This window comes from Mauremys mutica, chromosome 2 (genome assembly GCF_020497125.1).
Source record: "Mauremys mutica isolate MM-2020 ecotype Southern chromosome 2, ASM2049712v1, whole genome shotgun sequence".
NCBI classification, from domain to species: domain Eukaryota; kingdom Metazoa; phylum Chordata; order Testudines; family Geoemydidae; genus Mauremys; species Mauremys mutica.
The window spans coordinates 5,397,467-5,420,085 of record NC_059073.1 but is presented as its reverse complement, the minus strand read 5'-3'; the positions used below and the strand labels follow the sequence as shown (position 1 = coordinate 5,420,085).

At 66.3% G+C, this 22,619-nt stretch overlaps 1 protein-coding gene across 2 annotated transcripts in view; it reads left to right on the top strand.

Annotated features, from left to right (window-relative positions):
• The first annotated feature begins 4,439 nt into the window (after positions 1-4,439).
• The window catches only part of CPSF1 (cleavage and polyadenylation specific factor 1), a 36,346-nt gene continuing 18,166 nt past the window's right edge, over positions 4,440-22,619 (top strand). The window contains exons 1-15 of one of the 2 annotated variants that reach the window (XM_045003749.1): positions 4,440-4,569; positions 5,671-5,840; positions 9,730-9,757; positions 11,459-11,592; positions 12,124-12,204; positions 13,026-13,177; positions 13,966-14,112; positions 14,775-14,914; positions 16,310-16,420; positions 17,636-17,729; positions 18,564-18,651; positions 19,831-19,956; positions 20,528-20,579; positions 21,407-21,501; positions 22,171-22,245. In XM_045003749.1, the coding sequence (XP_044859684.1) occupies positions 5,697-5,840; positions 9,730-9,757; positions 11,459-11,592; positions 12,124-12,204; positions 13,026-13,177; positions 13,966-14,112; positions 14,775-14,914; positions 16,310-16,420; positions 17,636-17,729; positions 18,564-18,651; positions 19,831-19,956; positions 20,528-20,579; positions 21,407-21,501; positions 22,171-22,245 (1,467 nt within the window). In that variant the 5' untranslated portion in view covers positions 4,440-4,569; positions 5,671-5,696. Of the gene's footprint in view, positions 4,570-5,670; positions 5,841-9,729; positions 9,758-11,449; positions 11,593-12,123; positions 12,205-13,025; positions 13,178-13,965; positions 14,113-14,774; positions 14,915-16,309; positions 16,421-17,635; positions 17,730-18,563; positions 18,652-19,830; positions 19,957-20,527; positions 20,580-21,406; positions 21,502-22,170; positions 22,246-22,619 lie in introns of both variants that reach the window. The other variant, XM_045003748.1, reaches the window with a different exon arrangement.

The window sequence follows — 22,619 nt, the reverse complement described above, 5'->3', positions numbered from 1 at the left end:
GGGGTGAGGGGGGGGATGTGGATGCACAGGGGCTCGTTGGGGGATCAGGGTGTGGGGTGAGGGGGTTCTGGGGGGGGATGTGGATGCACAGGGGCTCATTGGGGGATCCGCGTGTGGGGTTCGGGGGTTCTGGGGGGGGGATGGGGATGCACAGGGGCTCGTTCGGGGATCCGGGTGTGGGGTGAGGGGGTTCTGGGGGGGGGATGGGGATGCACACGGGGCTCGTTGGGGGATCCGGGTGTGGGGTGTGTGGGGGTTCTGGGGGGGGATGTGGATGCACAGGGGCTCGTTGGGGGATCCGGGTGTGGGGTGAGGGGGTTCTGGGGGGGATGTGGATGCACAGGGGCTCGTTGGGGGATCCGGGGTTCGGGGGTTCGGGGGGGGATGTGGATGCACAGGGGCTCGTTGGGGGATTTGGGGTGTGGGGTGAGGGGGGGGATGTGGATGCACAGGGGCTCGTTGGGGGATTCCGGGTGTGGGGTTCGGGGGTTCTGGGGGGGATGTGGATGCACAGGGGCTCGTCGGGGGATCCGGGTGTGGGGTGAGGGGGTTCTGGGGGGGATGTGGATGCACAGGGGCTCGTCGGGGGATCCGGGTGTGGGGTGAGGGGGTTCTGGGGGGGATGTGGATGCACAGGGGCTCGTCGGGGGATCCGGGTGTGGGGTTCGGGGGTTCTGGGGGGGGGATGGGGATGCACAGGGGCTCGTCGGGGGATCCGGGTGTGGGGTGTGGGGGTTCTGGGGGGGATGTGGATGCACAGGGGCTCGTTGGGGGATCCGGGTGTGGGGTGAGGGGGTTCTGGGGGGGATGTGGATGCACAGGGGCTCGTTGGGGGATCCGGGTGTGGGGTTCGGGGGTTCTGGGGGGGGGATGTGGATGCACAGGGGCTCGTCGGGGGATTCCGGGTGTGGGGTGAGGGGGTTCTGGGGGGGGGATGGGGATGCACAGGGGCTCGTTGGGGGATCCGGGTGTGGGGTGAGGGGGTTCGGGGGGGGTATGTGGATGCACAGGGGCTCGTTGGGGGATCCGGGTGTGGGGTGTGGGGGTTCTGGGGGGGATGTGGATGCACACGGGTTCGTTGGGGATCCGGGTGTGGGGGTTCTGGGGGGGGATGTGGATGCACAGGGGCTCGTTGGGGGATCCGGGTGTGGGGTGAGGGGGTTCTGGGGGGGATGTGGATGCACCGGGGCTCATTGGGGGATTCCGGGTGTGGGGTTCGGGGGTTCTGGGGGGGGGATGTGGATGCACAGGGGCTCGTTGGGGGATCCGGGTGTGGGGTGAGGGGGTTCTGGGGGGGGGATGAGGATGCACAGGGGCTCGTTGGGGGATCCGGGTGTGGGGTGTGGGGGTTCTGGGGGGGGATGTGGATGCACAGGGGCTCGTTGGGGGATCCGGGTGTGGGGTGAGGGGGTTCTGGGGGGGATGTGGATGCACAGGGGCTCGTTGGGGGATCCGGGTGTGGGGGTTCTGGGGGGGGATGTGGATGCACAGGGGCTCGTTGGGGGATCCGGGTGTGGGGTGGGGGGTTCTGGGGGGGATGTGGATGCACAGGGGCTCATTGGGGGATCCGCGTGTGGGGTGCGGGGGTTCGGGGGGGGGGGATGGGGATGCACAGGGGCTCGTTCGGTGATACGGGTGTGGGGTGAGGGGGTTCTGGGGGGGGGATGGGGATGCACAGGGGCTCGTTGGGGGATCCGGGTGTGGGGTGTGGGGGTTCTGGGGGCGGATGTGGATGCACAGGGGCTCGTTGGGGGATCCGGGTGTGGGGTGAGGGGGTTCTGGGGGGATGTGGATGCACCGGGGCTCGTTGGGGGATCCGGGGTTCGGGGGTTCGGGGGGGATGTGGATGCACAGGGGCTCGTTGGGGGATCAGGGGTGTGGGGTGAGGGGGGGGATGTGGATGCACAGGGGCTCGTTGGGGGATCCGGGTGTGGGGTTCGGGGGTTCTGGGGGGGGATGTGGATGCACAGGGGCTCGTTGGGGGATCCGGGTGTGGGGTGAGGGGGTTCTGGGGGGGATGTGGATGCACAGGGGCTCGTCGGGGGATCCGGGTGTGGGGTGAGGAGGTTCTGGGGGGGGATGTGGATGCACAGGGGCTCGTTGGGGGATTCCGGTTGGGGGGTTCGGGGGTTCTGGGGGGGGATGGGGATGCACAGGGGCTCGTTGGGGGATCCGGGTGTGGGGTGAGGGGGTTCTGGGGGGGATGTGGATGCACAGGGGCTCGTCGGGGGATCCGGGTGTGGGGTGAGGGGGTTCTGGGGGGGATGTGGATGCACAGGGGCTCGTCGGGGGATCCGGGTGTGGGGTGAGGGGGTTCTGGGGGGGATGTGGATGCACAGGGGCTCGTCGGCGGATCCGGGTGTGGGGTGAGGGGGTTCTGGGGGGGGGGATGTGGATGCACAGGGGCTCGTTGGGGGATCCGGGTGAGGGGGTTCTGGGGGGGATGTGGATGCCCAGGGGCTCGTCGGGGGATCCGGGTGTGGGGTGAGGGGGTGAGGGGGGGGGATGTGGATGCACAGGGGCTCGTTGGGGGATCCGGGTGTGGGGTTCGGGGGTTCTGGGGGGGGGATGGGGATGCACAGGGGCTCGTTGGGGGATCCGGGTGTGGGGTGTGGGGGTTCTGGGGGGGGATGTGGATGCACAGGGGCTCGTTGGGGGATGTGGGGTGAGGGGGTTCTGGGGGGGATGTGGATGCACAGGGGCTCATTGGGGGATCCGGGTGTGGGGTTCGGGGGTTCGGGGGGGGGATGTGGATGCACAGGGGCTCGTTGGGGGATTCCGGGTGTGGGGTTCGGGGGTTCTGGGGGGGGGATGGGAATGCACAGGGGCTCGTTGGGGGATCCGGGTGTGGGGTGTGGGGGTTCTGGGGGGGGATGTGGATGCACAGGGGCTCGTTGGGGGATCCGGGTGTGGGGTGAGGGGGTTCTGGGGGGGATGTGGATGCACAGGGGCTCGTTGGGGGATCCGGGTGTGGGGGTTCTGGGGGGGGATGTGGATGCACAGGGGCTCGTTGGGGGATCCGGGTGTGGGGTGAGGGGGTGCTGGGGGGGATGTGGATGCACAGGGGCTCATTGGGGGATCCGCGTGTGGGGTTCGGGGGTTCTGGGGGGGGTGATGGGGATGCACAGGGGCTCGTTGGGGGATCCGGGTGTGGGGTGAGGGGGTTCTGGGGGGGGGATGGGGATGCACAGGGGCTCGTTGGGGGATCCGGGTGTGGGGTGTGGGGGATCTGGGGGGGGATGTGGATGCACAGGGGCTCGTTGGGGGATCCGGGTGTGGGGTGAGGGGGGGGATGTGGATGCACAGGGGCTCGTTGGGGGATCCGGGTGTGGGGTGAGGGGGTTCTGGGGGGGATGTGGATGCACAGGGGCTCGCTGGGGGATCCGGTGTGGGGGTTGTGGGGGTGATGTGGATGCACAGGGGCTCGTTGGGGGATCCGGGTGTGGGGTGAGGGGGTTCTGGGGGGGATGTGGATGCACAGGGGCTCATTGGGGGATCCGCGTGTGGGGTTCTGGGGTTCTGGGGGGGGGATGGGGATGCACAGGGGCTCGTTGGGGGATCCGGGTGTGGGGTGAGGGGGTTCTGGGGGGGGATGGGGATGCACAGGGGCTCGTTGGGGGATCCGGGGGTGGGGTGTGGGGGTTCTGGGGGCGGATGTGGATGCACAGGGGCTCGTGGGGGGATCCGGGTGTGGGGTGAGGGGGGTCTGGGGGGGATGTGGATGCACAGGGGCTCGTTGGGGGATCAGGGGTTCGGGGGTTCGGGGGGGGATGTGGATGCACAGGGGCTCGTTGGGGGATTTGGGGTGTGGGGTGAGGGGGGGGATGTGGATGCACAGGGGCTCGTTGGGGGATCCAGGTGTGGGGTGAGGGGGTTCTGGGGGGGATGTGGATGCACAGGGGCTCGTTGGGGGATCCGGGGTTCGGGGGTTCGGGGGGGGATGTGGATGCACAGGGGCTCGTTGGGGGATTTGGGGTGTGGGGTGAGGGGGGGGATGTGGATGCACAGGGGCTCGTTGGGGGATCCGGGTGTGGGGTGAGGGGGTTCTGGGGGGGATGTGGATGCACAGGGGCTCGTTGGGGGATCCGGGGTTCGGGGGGGGGATGTGGATGCACAGGGGCTCGTTGGGGGACGGACTCTGCAGGGGTCCAGCTGAAGGCGGTTGGGGCTCAGGGGGGGGTGTCCGGGTGCTGGGGGCGCTTAGCAGGTGGGGGGTCCAGCCCCCGTGCGACCTCTGCCCCCCGCCCCCGGTCCCAACCCCTGATTCCGCCCCGCGCCCAACCCCCAGCTCCTTCGCAGCGCGCGGCCGGCGCTCGTGGAGCCGGGCAGGGAACCCAGGCGTCCTAGCGCTGGGTACCCGGGTTCGAACCCCGGCAGAGGCGCGGCGCAGGCGCAGTCCACCTCCTCCGGCGGGGGCGTGGCTGGCCAGCCCCGGCTCTGTGGTCCCGGGTAGCCCCGCCCCCTCGCGGCGCTCTAGCTCTGACGTCGCTGCTCTCTATGGTGCCCTCAGCCCGGCGGCGGGACCCGGCGCTTCCGGCGGCTGCATGAGGCGAGGGGGGGTCCGGGCAGGTGAGGGACCCGGGGAGCGGTGGGGGTCCCTGTGGGGGCGGGGCCCGCAGGGTGTGTGGGGGGAGGCGGGGGCTGCGGAGGGGTGGCGCCCTGGGGTGGCGTAGGTGGGGGAGGGGCCATGGATGTGTGGGGGTCCCTGGGGGAGGTGAGGGGGGAGCCAGGGGTGGGGTGAGGGGGCTCGGGGTGGCGCCCTGGGTGATGGTAGGTGTGGGGGGGTCCATGGGTGTGTGTGTGGGGGGTCCCTGGAGGAGGGGGCGCCCTGGGGTGGCGGTAGGTGGGGGAGGGGCTGTGGGTGTGTGGGGGTCCCTGGAGGAGGGGGCTCCCTGGGGTGGCGGTAGGTGGGGGAAGGGCTATGGGTGTGTGGGGGTCCCTGGAGGAGGGGAGGGGGGAGCCCGGGGTGGGGAGGGGGCTCGGGGTGGCGCCCTGGGGTGGCGGTAGGTGGGGGAGGGGCTATGGGTGTGTGGGGGTCCCTGGAGGAGGGGGCGCCCTGGGGTGGCGGTAGGTGGGGGGGTCCCTGGGGGAGGTGAGGGGGGAGCCAGGGGTGGGGAAGGGGCTCGGCCTCCCTTGCTCTGTTGTTCACAGCCAGAGCCGCTGGGATGTGCTGTGACTCTGGGGGGAGCGCGGGTTGCCGGCGAGTATTGCCCCTGGGCCCCGGGGAAGGCGTGTGGGGCTGTGTCCTGTGGCCGGGCCCTGCAGCCAGGGGTTAACAGCCCCCCTCGTTCTGCCCCAGCATCAGGCTGTGATTGGGGCCAGGCGATTCCTTGGCTAAGGTGGGGGGGAGGTTTTCACTCGAATCTCGCTTGAGGACATTGGCCGCGTAATGTCTTCAGCCCAAGAGCCAGTGACTCCCCCAGAGGAGCAGGGTGAAGATGTTCCCTGGGGGAAACGTTTCCCTCGTGGCTGGCAGGAGGCTCAGGCTGCCAAGGATCTGGTGTGCCCAGGGGAGAAGGGTTGGTCTCTGGGAGGTCACCCTTTTGCAGCGCTAGGCTCTCTCAGCATCTTGCAGGGCCAGGGACAGCAGTGGTCCCCCTGGGCGCCCTAGGCTTATCGGTGGGTCTCACAGCCGATTTGTCTTTCTCTTTCCTTTGTGTCCCTGGGCAGGCTGGTGGCCTTGACGTTCCCCAGGGATGTATGCAGTGTACAGACAAGCCCACCCCCCAACGGGGGTGGAGTTCTCCATGTACTGCAACTTCTTCTCCAACGCAGAGCGCAACCTGGTAGTGGCAGGAACATCTCAGCTCTATGTGTACAGGCTCAACCATGACTCAGAGGTACCTTGTCCTCTCGCCAAACCATCCAGCAATCCCACCCAGCCCTCTGTGTCTTTCTGTGCTGCAGCTGTTTCTACAGGTCCTATCTATGTGCATCTACGGGTTGCCCGTGATACCAGGGACAGGACTCAGGAGGTCCCTTACAGTCCTGTGTTCCTAACTCAAATCCAATTGGTGTTTTAATCAAATTAAAGCATTATATTTTTAGACCCCTGGGACCTCAGAGCTAATTCTTCTCTGAGTGGAGGTGCAAAACCATAAAAGCTTTGGGCACCTTCCAGGAAATTTCATTCATAAATCACAAAGGAAAGAGGAAATCTGGAACTGTGTTTTCGTAAATTATTATTATTGTTTATTACTTGTATTTCCGTAGGGCCTAGGAGCCTTAGTCATGGACCAGGACCCCCTGTGCTAGGGGCTGTACAAACAACAAAAATGCAGCTCCTATCTCAGTAAGCTTCCTATCTAAGTATAAGGCAAGATACAACAGACAGGCGGGAGAGTGCAAGGAAGCACTGAGACAGTATTGTTGAGCATGGTAGGCTGTGGTCTCAGCCCACCAGCAGCCTAACTGTTCAGATTTGTGTAGGCCTCACAGCAAAGGAGACCTTTGAGGAGGGTTTTGAAGGAGGGGGCTGAGGCAGTGTTGTGGATGTTTACAGCGAGCGCCTCCCAAGCGTGAGGGGCAGCGGGGCAGAGAGCACAAAAGAGCTTGTTTGAAAATGACTCCTGAGGGAATTCTGCACCGAAAACATTCAAATTCTGTGCATGATATTTTAAAATTCTGCATATTTTATTTGTCAGTAAATGTGGAGGCTCCAGCCTGGCAGTGGGGAGCGCAGGCTGCAGGCTGCACTGAGGTGGGAAATTCCCCTGCAGTGCCCCCCCCCCCCCGACACAGATATGGCAATGGGGCTGCACCTGACCCTGTTATAGTGCAAGGGCCAGGCCTGCCCCAGAAACACCCTGGGGCCCTGCCCCTCCTACTCCGGAGGCCATTCTGTGCCAAAAATATACAAATTCTGCACACGACGTTTTAAAATTCTGCAAATTATATTTATCAAATAAATGTGGAGGCTCCAGCAGAGCACTGGAGCCACTGGCTGCACAGTGGTGGGAGATCACTGTGCAGTTCCCCCGGGGACATGGACTCAGCAGTGAGGCTGCACCCAACCCTGACACAGCGCAAGGACCAGGCCTGCCCCAGAAACACCCCAGGGACGTGCCCCTCTGTGCCAAGTGCACCAGGTGTGGGCAGGCAGGCTCAGCAAGGCAGGACCCTAGTGTGGGGGGATCCAGGTGTGGGTTGAGACGGTTCTGTGTGGGGCAATTTGGGTGCGGATAGCTCAGTGAGGGAAGCAGGTGTGGGGGGATCTGGATGCACAGGAGCTTGTTGGTGGGGTGGGGTTCCTGGGTGCAATGGTAATGGGACTCTGCAGCAGGGGGGCGGGGCTGGATGTGGGAGGAATAGAGCTTGGGGGGGGAGCATGGGGGGGCTCAGTGGAGGGTCCAGATGCAGCTGATTGGGGCTCAGTGGGGCAGGGATCCAGGTGTGGGGGGCTTGTCAGGATGGTCCAGGTGCGGGGGGAGTGGGGCTCATCGGGTGAGGAGAGGTCTGAGGGTGGGGGTCTGAAGCTCGGCAGGAGGGTCTGGGTATGAGGGGGTCTGGATGCACAGCGGATGGAGGAGCAGCTCCCTGCACATGTATCCCACCCCTTGCAGCTGAGGAGCGATGGGTGCAGGAAGTGGGGGAGGGAAGTTTGTAGAGCTTCCTTCAGCCAGGGGAGAAATTGGGGGGTGGGTCTGATCCAGCCCCGGAAGCCATGCAGGGGAAGAGGAAGTCCCGTCCTCTCCAGCCCAGCTGAGACTAGCAGCTAAGCCTGGCACAGGGTAGCAGCCACCAGCTGGGTCTTCCCCAGTCCTGCCTCCTGCCGCTCAGTGATTTACCTCTCTGCTGGTTGCCCTGGGACCCCAAAACATACTGCTGGGGAGGGTCACATGACCACTCTTGTGGCTTCTCTTTGCTTCCCTGTCAGAAAGTCATTTTTCTGCGGGGAAGCAAAGAAATCTGTGGGGGACATAAATTCTGCGCATGTGCAGTGGTGCAGAATTCCCCCAGGAGCACCCTCCACACCAGGCGCACCAAGAGAGCAAACGAGGGACAGTCTCATACGCACGTCCAGCCCTGGCCCCCGATCCAGGTGTGGGGCACGCAGGCTCAGCCCAGCAGGTTCCAAGTGTAAAGAGACTTTGTGTGGGGCAATCTGGGTGCGGGTGGCTTGGTCGGGGGTCCAGGTGTGTGGGAGATTTGGATGCACAGGGTCTCCTCGGGGAGTTCCAGGTGAAGGGGGAATAGGACTCTGCATGGGGATCCAGGTGAAGGTGGGTGGAGGTCTGGGTCTGGGTGTGGGGGCTTGTTGGAGTGGGGTTTTGAGTGTGGGGGACTCAGTGGGGGATGGTCTGGGTGCAGGAATGGGGAGCCACATGCAGAGGGGAGGGGCTTGGCACAGGTCTGGCTGCAGAAGGGGTGGGGCTTGGAGAGGTGTGGGGGGGGTACAGGGAGTGGGGCTCAGTGGGGGGGACTCCAGATGCAGGGGCTGAGGCTCAGTGGGGGGGGCGTTCTAGATGTGGGCAGGGTGAGGCTCGGCAGGGGTTCTGGGTATGGGGGTTCTGGATACACAGGGGTTGGACAAACGGGGGAGCAGCTCCCTGTACAATGAACCCTCCCCTGCGGCTGAGGAGCAATGTGGGCAGGAAGTGGGCGGGGAGGTGCAGAGCTTCCTGCAGCTGGGGGAGGTTTCTGGGGGTGGATTGGCCCCGGCTGCTCTTTGCAGGGGAAGAGAGAGTCCCGTTCTTCCCAACCCAGCTGGAACTAGCAGGTGAACCCAGTGCAGGGTATCCCAGCCCCACAGTGATTCCCTCTCCGCTGGCTGCTCTGGGCACCCAAAACAACACACCCAGGCTGCTGGGGAGGAGCGTGTGACCGCTCTTGTGGTTTCGCCATCAGAAAGGCATTTCTCTGCAGGGAAGCGAAGAAATCTGTGGGGGACATGAATTCTGCGCACGCGCAATGGTGCAAAATTCCCCCCAACAGTGAGCGAGAGATCTGGCCCGTTCAAAGTGACAGGCTAGGATATGAGTGGAGCAAGGCCAGAGAGAAGGAGGTTGTGGAATCCAGATACAAGCTGATGAGAGCCCGCACAAGAGTTTTAGCTGCGTGGATGGATAGGGAAGGGCGGATCTTAGAGAGAGAATCTGTGGGACGTAGACAGAGACTAGATGGAGAACCTAGAGAGGCGCTTGTGTTTGGCTTAGCTCCGTTAGCCTGGGTTACTAGAGTACTTACCACTTACATCACTTCTTATTTTCAAAGGGGTTTCGATGCAGGGGGTGGGGGAGGGATAGCTCAGTGGTTTGAGCATTGGCCTGCTAAGCCCAGGGGTGTGAGTTCAAACCTTGAGGGGGCCACTTAGGGATCTGGGGCTTGGTCCTGCTTTGAGCAGGGGGTTGGACTAGATACCTCCTGAGGTCCCTTCCACCCCTGAGATTCTATGTGCCTGGGGGCTGGGGCTTGTGGGTCAGGCTTGAGAGGCGTGGGCAGAGCCTGGGGGTGGGAGGGAAGCCCAGGAATAACAGGGGGATCTGCAGGCCAAGACTGAGGGGCAGCGGCAGAGCTGGGGGTGGGAGCTTCTACGTTCCTTGCCTGCTCTGGAGCTGCGCCTCGGCGAAGGACCAGACCCCCTTGGCCTCAGGAGCACTCCTGTCATTCTGGCATTGAAGTGAGAGCTGCCTTGGCCATTGCCCCAGAGGAGGGCAGCAGCTGGCTGGGCTCGCTGGACCCAGGCTGTCTGAGTGCAGCCACTGATGCAGCTCTTTCTCTTCCTTCCAGCCCTCCACTAAAGGAGACAGGAACACAGGTACGTGGGCCGGGGGCCAGGCTGGGCTCTGCTGCAGCTCCTGGGGTCGCCCCGGGGGGGGTTGGAATGGGGGGGAGAGCAGGGAGGGATGGAACCCAGGACAGCCTCCGTTTCGAGCTGGTGGAAGTAGAATCCAAGTCGCTCTTGGTGGGAGTCTGGAAGGTCTTTGGGTCACAGCTGCTGTGGAAATGCTGGTGCCTCCAGGGTTTTCTCTGGCACTTGCCCTCCCCTACATGAGCTGCAGCTGGACTCTGAGAGCTGGGAAATCTCCATGGGCAGCATCTCCTTGGGGCCTTCTTTCCGAAACCTCCTGTCAGCCACTTACACGCTGGCTGTCACCGACTCACAGGTCGTGCCCACTCGTGGCCCCGTGGGGGGGCCCCTTTCAGTGCGACAGCCCTTCTCGGGGGGCACTCTCTCTCGGGGTCAGGCCCCTCCACCTCCGGAGCCGCACCTGTCTGAGCCTCAGCACGTCTGTCTGTGCCGTGGGCCCCGCCAGGGAGTCCCCTCGCTCTGGACCCCCAGGCCTCCTCACCCCCGAAGGGGTCGATGCCCCCTGCTCTCTAGCCCGGAGTGACTCTCAGCCAGCGCAAAACAGGAGGGTTTATTGAGGGTTGAACCCAGCACAGGGAACTCTCAGGCCTCAGGCCTGGCCTCCCTCAGCCCAGCACATCCCAGTCCCCCTGCAGCCAGGGGGGCTCTGCCTGCTCCCCCTCTCCAGCCCAGAGCCCCCCTGCTTCCCAGCTGGGCCTCCGATATCCCGGCCCCAAGCCCCCTCTGTCCATTGTCCTCTCTCCAGGGAAACAGGGTCGTAAACAGGCAGGCCTGGGTCTCCTTTCAGCCCTCTGGCCCCTCTGGCTGGAACCGGCTGGTCAGGTCACCAGGGTCCTCTCCCCGCAGCCCATTGTCCCCCACTGGCCAGAACCGGCTGCGACTCCTGAGCTGGGTCTCCAGGGCACCAGGTCACCAGTCGCTGGGGTCTCCATCCTCCAGGCCATCGGCCGGGGTCCCGAGTTCCCTCTCCGGTCCTGTGTCCCAACAAACTCCCTCTCCCCTCCCCTCGTTAAACCAGTAACACCCAGGGAAACTGAGTCCCACCCCCTCTGCATGCAACCCACTGGGAAACACAGAAAACCCAAGAAACCCCCCCCCCACTTCGTCACACTGGCGTCGGTCACTATTTCCCTGCCCGCTAACCTCTCCACCGGGGCAGGCCTTCGGACGGGGGTCCCCAGGAATAAGAGCTGCGAGTCTTGCAATTCTGCAGCTCCTGGCTCTCTGCCCTGGGCCTGTCTCTTGGTGCTGAGAGAGGCAGATGGAGTGACCAGCGGCTGGCAAGGAGAGAGGAAGTGTGAAATCTGGCTGACTTGGCTAACGTGTGTGGGGGGGTGGGTGAGGGGAGTGATCCCTGGGGAGGGAGGGAAGTTCCGTGGGGGGACATGGAGTAATTCCCAGCACTGCAGCAGTCGTGGCCCAGCGAGGTGGTCGCACTGGGGCTGGAAGAAGGCTCATGGGTGGATTGAGAGGGCGCAGTGTGGCGTGACTATCTGGGGGTGCTTCGTGCCGGTGAGATGTGTGAGGCCACTGACTCCTTTCCGCAGGGTGGGGGTGGAAGTGGGTCAGGCGGAGCCCAGGGGCAGGGCCCAGCCCCAGAGTCTTGGCCTCTCACTCACTCACGCTCTGTCTTGCTAGCCCATGCAGAGGGCAAAGGCCACAAGGAGAAGTTGGAGCTGGTGGCCTCCTTCTCCTTCTTCGGCAACGTCATGTCCATGGCCAGCGTGCAGCTGGCGGGAGCCAAGAGGGACGCTCTGCTGCTCAGCTTCAAGGATGCCAAGGTAACTTGCGGGGCGGTGAGTGGAGGGGGAGGCAGGATCCGCAGCTACATGCACCCCCCCGGCCCAGCGGTGGGAGGGGTTAGATCCAGCCCCAGTTCAGAGGCCTGGGACTGGAGTAGCTGGGGGCTGCAGGTCTGGAGTGAGGGGCAGTGGTGGGTCAGGCCTGGGATGAGGGGCAGAGGCGTGGGGAGTAGCTTGGTGAGCTTCAGGAGGCTGCTGGGTAGTGTCTCGGGTGCTGGTCTTTAGTCCCTCCATACCTAGGCAGTGCCCCACGGGGTGCTCTGCCATGGGGGTGGGGGGCATCTTTCAGCCAGAACATGACACCAAGGGGCTGGCGGAACTCAGCGGGCCCTGTCCTGTGCTGTGTGCAGGCTAGCCGTGCACTCCTCCCAGGAGGTGGCTGCATTTCCGGGCTGGGCGAAGTGCTCCCTGCAGGCCTTTGAAGTCCATGGAGATGCCGGATACGTGGATGGTGCCTACCTGAACTGAGGGGCGCTATCTCTTTACCCACTTTCTCCTCCTCCTCCGTAGCTCTCGGTGGTGGAATACGACCCTGGCACCCATGACCTGAAGACCCTCTCCCTCCATTACTTTGAGGAGCCTGAGCTAAAGGTCGGTCCTCGCGTGCTGGCCGTGGGGGTCAGCACCTTCCTGTTCCCGCTGCAGCACGGAGGCAGCTTTGGGGACTGTTCTGGTGGCAACCACTAGCCCTGCCCACTCAGTGCTGTGAGCTCTGTGCTCCTTCCTGTCCCGACAGCCCTGCCCGAGGGATGGGTGTGACAAATGGCCAGGAAAGGGCCCAGTCCAGGTGTTTGGGCAGGTGGCCGAGCCGCGGGGCCGGCTGTTCTCCTTAGCCCCCTCGTAGCCGAAGGCGGCTGCATGTCAGGCTCGGTGCTGGGGTGTCTGAAAGGAGGAGGCTGAGCTGTGCTGAGGCTATTGGGGCGAGCGCCTCTGGGCCTAACCTCACAGGAGAGGTGGGAGATGGCCCAGCTCCAGGAGAAGGGGCAGGTCCCGGTCCCCTCCCCCAGCACGGCTCTGCCACCATGGCCGCCGATGATCCAGTCTGAGTCTGAGCCACCACTGTGGCCTGAGACCCTCTGCCATGCGTCTGAATGGAGCCAGGCTGAGACCACCGCTTGGGCTTCCCCGAGCTGGAGGGGGAGTGACCCCCACGTGCCCTGTCCAGCCCTGGCTCTCCACCCTCGGAGGAGCGAGATCCAGGAGCTCAGTGCCCCGGGTCCCAGCGAGCGCCAGGGCAGGCCTGTGCTGTCTGGCTGGGTTGCCTGAAGGAGACCTGCCATTCAGGGTGGCTGTGGGGGCGGGTGAAGCTCAGCGGGGGGGGGCTCCCGCGCGGGCTGCCCTGGGTTGGCATGTTTGCCCCTGGGCCCTGGCGAGGCCGGGGTGGCTCATCTCTGCGCTGTGTGTGCTCCCAGGATGGCTTTGTGCAGAACGTTCACATCCCCAAGGTGCGGGTGGACCCGGACGGGCGCTGTGCGGTCATGCTGATCTACGGCACGCGCCTGGTGGTGCTGCCTTTCCGGAGAGAGACCCTGACGGACGAGCACGAGGGGGTCATGGGAGAGGGGTAAGGCCCCACAGCTAGCCCTGGCACCGCTGGGCACAGGGCGAGAGCCCCCTGTCCCATTCCAAAGCTGGCACGTTCCCAGCTCCCTGCTGGCTCACGGGATCCCCTCATGCCGCCCGCCACCTGGCTTCCCTGCACTTGAGCTCTGCGACAGCCTGCTCCCAGCTCTCACCCGCAGGGCGCCTCGGGTGCACTCGTGGCCACTGGAGTCACGTCTTTGGGGGTGGAAAAGGCAAGAGGGCGATGGGATCTGAAAGCCCAGGATCTCCCCCTGGAGGGAGGGGGGCTGCACTTTGGCTGGGCCGTTCCCAGTGCTGGCTGGGCCAGGAAATGTACCAGCACCGGTGTGAGAATAGGCAGGGAACCCTGTGGTTTGGGGAGGGGGCGGGACGCTGCTGCATGAACTGAGCCAGCCCTCTCCTGCGGGGTGCAGATGCCCAGCAGCGGATATGCCCAGGGGGCCATGTTGGCAGCGTGCCGGGGCTCCAGTGCGCATGGAAAGAGCCGATTACCTGCGGGCTGCAGACGTCGGCGTGCAGTGCTCCGTCGGGAGCGGCGCTGCCACGCCTCTCTGGTCAAGGAGCTGCGACCTGTATTCCCCACAGGCCTCGCTCCTCCTCAGAGAGGGGGAGCTCACGCTCCAGCCCCCAGGTCTGAGGGAGTGTGGCCAAGCCTGGGGTGCCCTCCCGGGAGCTGCCTGGAGGCTGTGAGGTTGGCTGGGCCAGAGGGGGGCCGCCTGCTAGGCTGGGCCTCCCAGACTGTGTGTGTGACTCCCCGCCCCATTGCAGCCAGAAATCGAGTTTCCTGCCCAGCTATATCATTGATGTGCGGGAGCTGGATGAGAAGCTGCTCAACATCATCGACATGCAGTTCCTGTATGGCTACTATGAGCCCACCCTGCTCATCCTGTTCGAGCCCAACCAGACCTGGCCGGGGTACGTCCCTCCCATGCCCCCGGGCTGCTGCCAGCTTGGAGTCCCGGCCAGGCACTGCGGGCACCGTGCAAGGCTGGGCCTGCTCGGTGCTGAATGGAGGCGCTGGAGGGCGACTCGGCAGGGGGTGCTCTGCTCTGACTTGGTGCTGCGGGGGGCGCGGTGCTGCGTCTCGGTGGGGGGGAAACGATTTCTGTTTGCAGGGGGCTCTGGGCTGCCAGGGGTGGCTGGTGCAGCCCCTGCGGAGCTGGAGTGTGGGCCAATCCCGGCGAGTGCCGCGGCACAGCTTGCTGCCTGGCACAGACCTGCAGCACTGGGGTACCCCTCCTGGGAGGAGGGGCAGCGTGGAGGGGCTGGGGTGGTGGCACAAATCTGGGGGACCCAGCAGGGGAGACCGCTCTGCAGAGGTGAGTTGAGCCGCAGCAGAGACAGATGCAGTCACTGGGAAAACGGAGGATGTGGGGGCTGGTGGGGAGCACGTGACCAGTGATCCCGAAGCACAGGGCAGCCAGCTTTCTGGGGGAGACCCCACCCCAACCGTTCTCTCCTTCCACCCACTTCCCCTGGCATCTCTCCCTGCTGCGGCCTGTCCCGCTCCGGGCTCCCTGAGCAGGCCTGGGGGTGGAGTGTATGCGAGCTGCTGTCTCTCCTTCCCCTCGGTGCAGGCGGGTGGCCGTGCGCCAGGACACGTGCAGCATCGTGGCCATCTCTCTGAACATCATGCAGAAGGTCCATCCGGTCATCTGGTCCCTCAGCAACCTGCCCTTCGACTGCACGCAGGCCCTGGCTGTGCCCAAGCCAATAGGTGAGACCAGTGTCTGCTTCCCAGGTGTGGGGTGTGACCCGGTGGCTGGAGCGTGAGACTAGCCCGACTCCTGGGCTCGGTCCCCCCTCCGCTGCTGACCCTTTGTGGCCTTGGCCAAGTCGCTCAGCCTCTTTGAGACCCTGCAAGGCGAGTCCGGTGGTTGCCTACCCCGGGGCTTGGGCGGTGGTGTGGGGCTTTGCCTGGGGCGCATGGGGTGGCGGGTAAGTGCGGGATCGTAGCATTATTCCCGCCTCGCAGGTTGGGCCAGCTCAGAGTCTGCCTGACGCTCGCCATCCGTACGGACAGAATGGCACCTGCTGTGTGGGGCACTCGCTCCCCTGGAGCGCGATATGGGGGGGCTGAGGGTGGAGCTAAAGGAGCCCCATTTCCTCCCAGCTTCCTCTCCGACCATCTGCCGTCCCTGGAGCTCAGACGTGAGCCTGTGTCACCAGCCCCCTCGGGGTTAGTGCAGAGACCCCTCGGCTCTGAGAGGAAGGGGTCAGACCCAGCCCGTTCCCCAGTAACTGGTGCCGTGAGCTCTGCGAATCCTTCCTTGCCCAGCCCCAGGGGAAGGGTGTAAAGCAGGGGGAGGATCTAATTTACCCACCCCAGTTTGGCCAGGTGGGAGGGTGCCTGGGGGTGCCTGTGAGGGAGAGCTCTGGGGCTGTCCCCTGCGCAGTGTCCTTCCCTGGCTCCGCATGGGTCCCAGGGGAGCTGAGCCTCATGCTGGGGAACAAGAGCCCGAGTCCTGACAAGCCTGCTCTGAAGAATGGACTGAACTGCAGGTCTAGTGAGGGGCGCTCTGGGCCGGGGGCCGGAGCCCTTTGCCTCCAGCTCACTGCACCCAGGCTGGCCCAGAGAGCGGTGTGGGGCTGTGTGTGCAGTGAGTCCCTGGATGTTAGATGGGATCTGAGTCACTACAGAGAATTCTTTCCTGGGTGCTGGCGGGTGAGTCTTGCCCACATGCTCAGGGTTTAGCTGATCGCCATATTTGGGGTCGGGAAGGAATTTTCCTCCAGGGCAGATTGGCAGAGGCCCTGGAGGTTTTTCGTCTTCCTCTGCAGCATGGGGCACGGGTCACTGGCTGGAGGATTCTGTGCAGCTTGAGGTCTTCAAACCACAATTTGAGGAGTTCAATAACTCAGACATAGGTTAGGGGTTTGTTACAGGAGCGGGTGGGTGAGGTTCTGTGGCCTGCGCTGGGCAGGAGGTCAGACTAGATGATCATAATGGTCCCTTCTGACCTTAAAGTCTATGAGTCTCACGCCAGCCGCCCACCGCAAACTGCCCTCCCGTCAGCACTCGCATGTGGCCAGCATGGAGGAGCTGCCCTGCCCTGCCCTGCCCTGGTGTTCACGCCTCTGACGCTTACAGCTGGGCTCTCTCTCTCTCCAGGAGGTGTGGTGATCTTCGCGGTTAACTCTCTGCTGTATCTGAACCAGAGCGTCCCGCCGTACGGAGTGTCCCTCAACAGCCTGACCACTGGGACCACGGTGTTCCCCCTGCGTAAGCCGGCGCGCCTTTCCTCCTCTTCGCGGCTCTCTGGGCTGCTGCCGGCAGGGGGGTCGCTCCCTCTGGCCTGGGCCCGTCAGCGTGGGACGGGCAGCTCTGTGGGCAGAGCTCAGGGGAGCTTGGCTGGGCGATCTTGGCCTGAGTGGGAGATGCCAGCTGCCGAAGCGATGGCAGCGATGCTGTTGAGGGCTTGTCACTGACTCTGGCCTGGTTGGGAGCCGGGGTCTGAGCAATCGATGGCCACGGCGCGTGTAGCCTGAAGAATGACCGTCCCCGGCCGTTCTGGGCGTGGGAAGTTGGCTGCCGACAGCCCGTGAGGGGGCCGAGCTGTGGGGAGGGAGGGTGGCGCTGTAGTTTGGTGCGTGTGAGATGAGCGGGGGCTCAGGCCAGCTCCCGCCAGCAGGAGCCTGCATCCCAGCTGGCACCTGCATTGTCATCAGACGGGCCAGGCCTGAATGGCGACTCCACTGCCAGTTCTCCAGTGGCCCGTCCGGGTCCGGCTCGAGGCCTGTGGGCAGCGGGGGACGGGAAGATGTCCTGGTCCCTGAGCTCTTCGCTCCGAGATCTTTCCCCGGAGCTGAATTCCCGCCCGCTGTCTGCTGCTGGGTGCCGCACCCCCCTGCCCGACAGGTCCCTGCAGAGTGCGGCTTTTCCTGGCATGTGCACCAGGCTCCCCTGGGAAAGGGCCGTGGGGAGAAGCGAGGACAGTAAAAGTGACCTGCCGTGGGTCCAGCAGCTGTCAGGCTCGAGACGACTTAGCTCTGGCTGTGGGGCTGGGGGTGTGAACCTCCCCTCAGGACTCGGGCTCTGCTCCGATTGGAGGACCTGCTGTGGTGCCAGACGTGCTTTGTGGGTGGTCGTTAGTCTGCAAGGGACCGGAGGGCTGGAGGGGGCTTGCTCAGCCGGGGGGACTGCGGCAGTGCTGTGGGGCCCTAACACGTCCATGGGTGCCTCCTTTGCCCTCCGGTAGAGCATTGCATCAGCGTGTGCCAGGCCAGTCGTGGTGCCAGGGGCATGGGAGGGGCAGTGTTCAGAGCAGGGGGCTGCGGCGCAGGCGCAGCCTATAGGGTCGAGCAGGGCTTGGAGCGGTGCATGCTGGGATGTGTAGTCTGGGGGGGCCGGGGGTCGTGGTGGCGTGGCCGGCCGAGCTGGCCCGTGGGGCGCCGTCGTGTCCCCGCACTGGCGCTGAGCGGGGCCCTCTCTCCGCAGGCATTCAGGACGGAGTGAGGATCACGCTGGACTGCGCGCAGGCGGCGTTCATCTCCTACGACAAGATGGTGATCTCGCTGAAGGGAGGGGAGATGTAAGGCCCCAGCGGCGGCCCCGGGAGCTAGGCCCGGCTCTCCTGTCCCTGCCTGCAGTAGCTGGGCCCGTCCCAGGGCGCTGGGGGCTTTGAGCTGCTGCTCTTCCCTCTAGCTCCTAGTCGGGGGGCCGGGGGGGGAACGGATTCTAAATAGCCAGGGTTTGAAAGGAGCCCGCCCTCTCCTGCTGGCGGGACGCCCCTCCCGCCCCACCCAGCAGCCGCAGGTTCGTAGGAGCTGGGGGGGTACCGGGGTCTAGGGCTAGAGTGGAAGCCTGGCAGGCAGGACTCCTGGGTCTGTTCGTTTCTCAGTCCCTGCCCTGCGTGTGCGGGAGGCAGGGACAGTGGCAGTGGCCCGCTGCCTCGCAGGTGCTGCTGGGTGGCGAACCTGTGCACAGTGAGGCCAGCCCCTGAGGGAAGGGATGGGCGCAGGGCCACGGGGGGGCTCCAGGGGACCCCGGGGGGCCAGAGAGCACACGAGCAGCTGGGAGAACGGCCAGCAGGTGCCTTTGACTCTGACTCACTTTCCTGCCAGTCTCCACGGAGCCCCTCTGACCCTGGCCCTGCACGGAGCTTTCACCCCTGGTGCTTTTGCTGTGACTTCACCAGCATGATCCGTGCCCATGTCCCCGTGTGCTTCCCCCGCCTCTGCCACCAGGGCACGAGCTCTGATCTGCTGTGGAGCACGGCCCCTGGGTGGTGGGCCATGGGCGAGAGGTCGCCCGGGCCCCTGAGCCGTGCCCGGCTCCACGGCAGGGGCTGATCTCAGCAGCTCTGCAGAGCTTCCAGCTGGCCCAGAGCAGCCCTGGCCTCACCACTCTCCCTGTCTCTCCTTAGCTACGTCCTGACCCTCATCACAGATGGGATGAGAAGCGTCCGCTCCTTCCATTTCGACAAGGCAGCAGCCAGCGTCCTCACCACCTGTGTAAGCCGCTGGGCTGAGGAGGGGTCTCCCAGGGGGCCTGTCACGGGGGTGCTAGTAATTGCCTGGGGACTCTCCTGGATCCCAGCTCTTGCCCTGTGCCAGGCTAGTGCCTTTCTCTCTGCCAGGGTAGCTGGGCTACAGAGACCCTCAGCGAGCAGATGGGGGCCATGGGGCTAGGTGCCATGCTTCCTAGTGATCCGCAGCATGTGCCTGGGGATGAACTGGTGGCCCAATGGGGGGAGCAGGTGGGGGCATCCCATGTGGGCGGGACACTGCTGCCAGAGCGATGCTGACTCGGCCTGAGGCCGGTCAGCGGGGCTGAGCCAGACTGGGCAGTCAGGGGGCTGCTGTGGGTCCCTTGTGCACTAGCAGGTGGGTGCTGGGCTGGGGGGGATCAGTCACTGACCGTGTCAGTGTCCCTGCGAGTGACCCATGTGCTCCGGAGGGCCTGGCTGGCGCGTGCGCGGGCCGCATGGCTGGGCTCGGGGGGCTGGCTGGCTGGCGCGGGCCGCGTGGCCAGGCTCTGGCTCAGGCTCGGGGGCTGGCTGGCTGGCGCGGGCCGCGCGGCCGGGCTCGGGGGCTGGCTGGCGCGGGCCGTGCGGCCGGGCTCGGGGGGCTGGCTGGCGCGGGCCGTGCGGCCGGGCTCGGGGGGGCTGGCTGGCTGGTGCGGGCTGCATGGCCGGACTCGGGCTCTGGCTGGCGCGGCTCGGGGGCCTGGCTGGCGTGTGGCCGGGCTCGGGGGCTGTCTGGCTGGCGCGGGCCGCGCGGCCGGGCTTGGGGGCTGGCTGGCTGGCTGGCGCGGGCCGCGTGGCCGGGCTCGGGCTCGGGCTGGCTGGCTTGCGCGGGCCGCGTGGCTGGGCTCGGGGGGCTGGCTGGCGCGGGCTGCGTGGCCGGGCTCGGGCTCAGGGGCTGGCTGGCTGGCACGGGCCGCGTGGCTGGGCTCAGGCTCGGGCGCTGGCTGGCGCGGGCCGCGCGGCCGGGCTCGGCTCAGGGGCTGGCTGGCTGGCACGGGCCGCGTGGCCAGGCTCAGGCTTGGGCGCTGGCTGGCTGGCGCGGGCCGCGCGGCCGGGCTCAGGGGCTGGCTGGCTGGCGCGGGCCGCGGGCCCATCCCCTCTGTGTCCGAGTCCCAGAGTGGAGCAGGGGTGGATCTGAGAGCGTCAGTTTCTCTGCTCCCCGCAGATGATCACAATGGAGCCGGGTTACCTGTTCCTGGGCTCGCGGCTCGGTAACTCCCTCCTCCTCAAGTACACGGAGAAGCTGCAGGAGCCCCCCGTGAATGTCGTCAAGGACGCGGCCGACAAGCAGGTCAGGGCAGCCCTGGGCCTGCGGGCGCTTCCTCCCCCTCGTGCTTTCCTCCCCCCCGCCCCTCCTGCCGGGGCCCAAGCCAGCCTGGCTGCATTCCCTGCGTTGCTGCTGCACCGTCCGTCGGGGGACCGGCCCAGCGGCTGCTGCGTGGCGAGGGGCCCCGGAGCACGGCTCTGTGGTCTCGTAGCCACTAGCCCCACCGCCCTGTGGTCTCCCACTGGCCAGCTGGGAACTGGAGCTGACGCAAGCTCCGGAAGAGGTGCCAGGCTCAGCCCTGTCCCAGCGCATGGACAGCCCAGCCTGCCCCACCTTCCTCTCCCCCCTGGCCTCTCTGGAGGCTGCTCACGTGCTGTGGCTTCCCTGAGAGCCCCCCAGCTCCTCCCACTGAGTGGCCCCCGGGTGCTGTTGCTGTAGGTCACTGCTGGCCTGGCCATCAGCACCAAGCGGCCCCACCCTTCCTCCCGTGCGCAGAGTGACTGGAAGGGTTGGAGCCCCTGGCTCGGGCCCAGAGGTGGGCGGGGGTGGGGTGCGGTGTCAGCCCCTTCACTGCTGGCTGCTCTGTTCCCCACAGGAGGAGCCCCCTGTCAAGAAGAAGAGGTCGGAGTCATCCGGGAACTGGGCTGGTAGGTGGGCGCCTCCCTGGGTCCAGGGGGGGCGAAGGGGTCCGACCGAGCCAGTCTCTGCATCCCAGGATTGGCCGGGGGAGCCTGGCATAGGATCGGGGCGGGGGAGCTGGGGGTACGGGCCATGCGGGGGACACACGAGGCTGGCGTGGCTCAGGGCGGGGGAGCTGGGGCACACAGTGGGGTGCAGGAGGTTGGCATGGCTCGGGGCCGGGGGGCGCAGTGCTGCCCCGGCTCCGTCCCAGGCTCCGGCTCACTGTTGTGTTGTGGGGGGGAGTGGGTGGCTGGCGTGGCTCGGGGCAGGGGTACGGGAGGTGCAGCGCTGTCCCGGCTCCGGCTCAGGCTCCGGCTCGCTGTTGTGTTGGGGGGGGGGGGAGTGGGAGGCTGGCGTGGCTCGGGGCAGGGGGGCGCAGTGCTGCCCCGGCTCCGTCCCAGGCTCCGGCTCGCTGTTGTGTTGCGGGTGGGGGTGGGAGGCTGGCGTGGCTCGGGGCAGGGGGGCGCAGTGCTGCCCCGGCTCCGTCACAGGCTCCGGCTCGCTGTTGTGTTGCGGGTGGGGGTGGGAGGCTGGCGTGGCTCGGGGCAGGGGGGCGCAGTGCTGCCCCGGCTCCGGCTCAGGCTCCGGCTCGCTGTTGTGTTGCGGGTGGGGGTGGGAGGCTGGCGTGGCTCGGGGCAGGGGTACGGGGGGCGCAGTGCTGCCCCGGCTCCGGCTCAGGCTCCGGCTCGCTGTTGTGTTGCGGGTGGGAGTGGGAGGCTGGTGTGGCTCGGGGCAGGGGGGCGCAGTGCTGCCCTGGCTCCGGCTCAGGCTCCGGCTCGCTGTTGTGTTGCAGGGGGGAAGTCGGCCCCACAGGACGAGGTGGATGAGATCGAGGTGTACGGCAGTGAGGCCCAGTCCGGGACCCAGCTGGCCACCTACTCCTTCGAGGTACACGCTCTGCCTGGGGCTGCCTGGACACCCCGGGCCTGGCCTTCTGGCGGGGGGGCAGCTGTGGCTCCCTGCCCAGCGGCCGGGGCGGGCTGGAGGCAGCTAGGTGGGATCCAGGGCCCTGCTGCCCCAAGGGACTGAGCTCTGCCCCTGAGCCGAGCTGTCCCTAGGCTGCTCCGTGCTCATCGGTGTCAGCCCAGGGGGTGAGCCCCCCGCAGCCTGACATGCTCAGGACCCCGGCCAGGCAATGCGGGGGCTGCTTCCCCTCCACGCTGACCCCCTGTGGGAGGGGCGCTCCCTCTCGGCCCCTCCCTGCAGATGGCCCCCGGGGAACCGGGCTGATCCTCACCAGCTCCGTGGTGGCTGGGGGCAGGCTGGAGCCGGAGCCCGGGGGGGGTGGGGGCAGGGCCTGTGTCCTGTTCCCCTGGCCTGGAGCTGGAGCCGGGGGGGGAGCGGGGGGGGGGCAGGGCCTGTGTCCCGTTCCCCAGGCCTGGGGCTGGAGCCAGGGGAGGGGCAGGGGGCAGGGCCCTGTGTCCCATTCCCCAGGCCTGGGGCCGGGCCGGAGCTGCTGCCCCGAGGCTGAAAGCCCCATTTCCAATCCCTTGGCCCCCCCGAAGTCACCGTGCCTGGTCTGTGCGCAGGGCGCTGACCCCCTCTTGTATCCTGCAGGTGTGCGACAGCATCCTCAACATCGGGCCGTGTGCCAACGCCGCCATGGGGGAGCCGGCCTTCCTGTCCGAGGAGGTGCGTCCCGCGCCAGAGCCACGCGCCCCTGGGCCTGGCCGCAGTGCGTGCTGGGAGCTGGAGTCTGCCTGGGCTCTGGGCTCGGTGCAGCTTGAGCCAGGGTGGCGTTTGCCCTGAGCTGACAACGCTTTCCAAGCCCCCGCCAGGCCTTCCCAGCCTCATTCCTCTCCCTCTGCCCCCGAGAACAGCAGCACTTGGGCTGCTTCGGGAGGCAAGTCCAGCTGTTCCCTCCTGTCCTGGCTGACCCCCTGCAAGGCCAAGTCACTAGCCATGGCCGTTCCCAGCCCGCTGCCCGCCCAAGCCCCCGTCGCTGCAGGGCAGCTGGGCGGGACGCTGCTAGGATGGGGGCAGGGGCTGGAGCCAAGGCAGTGGGG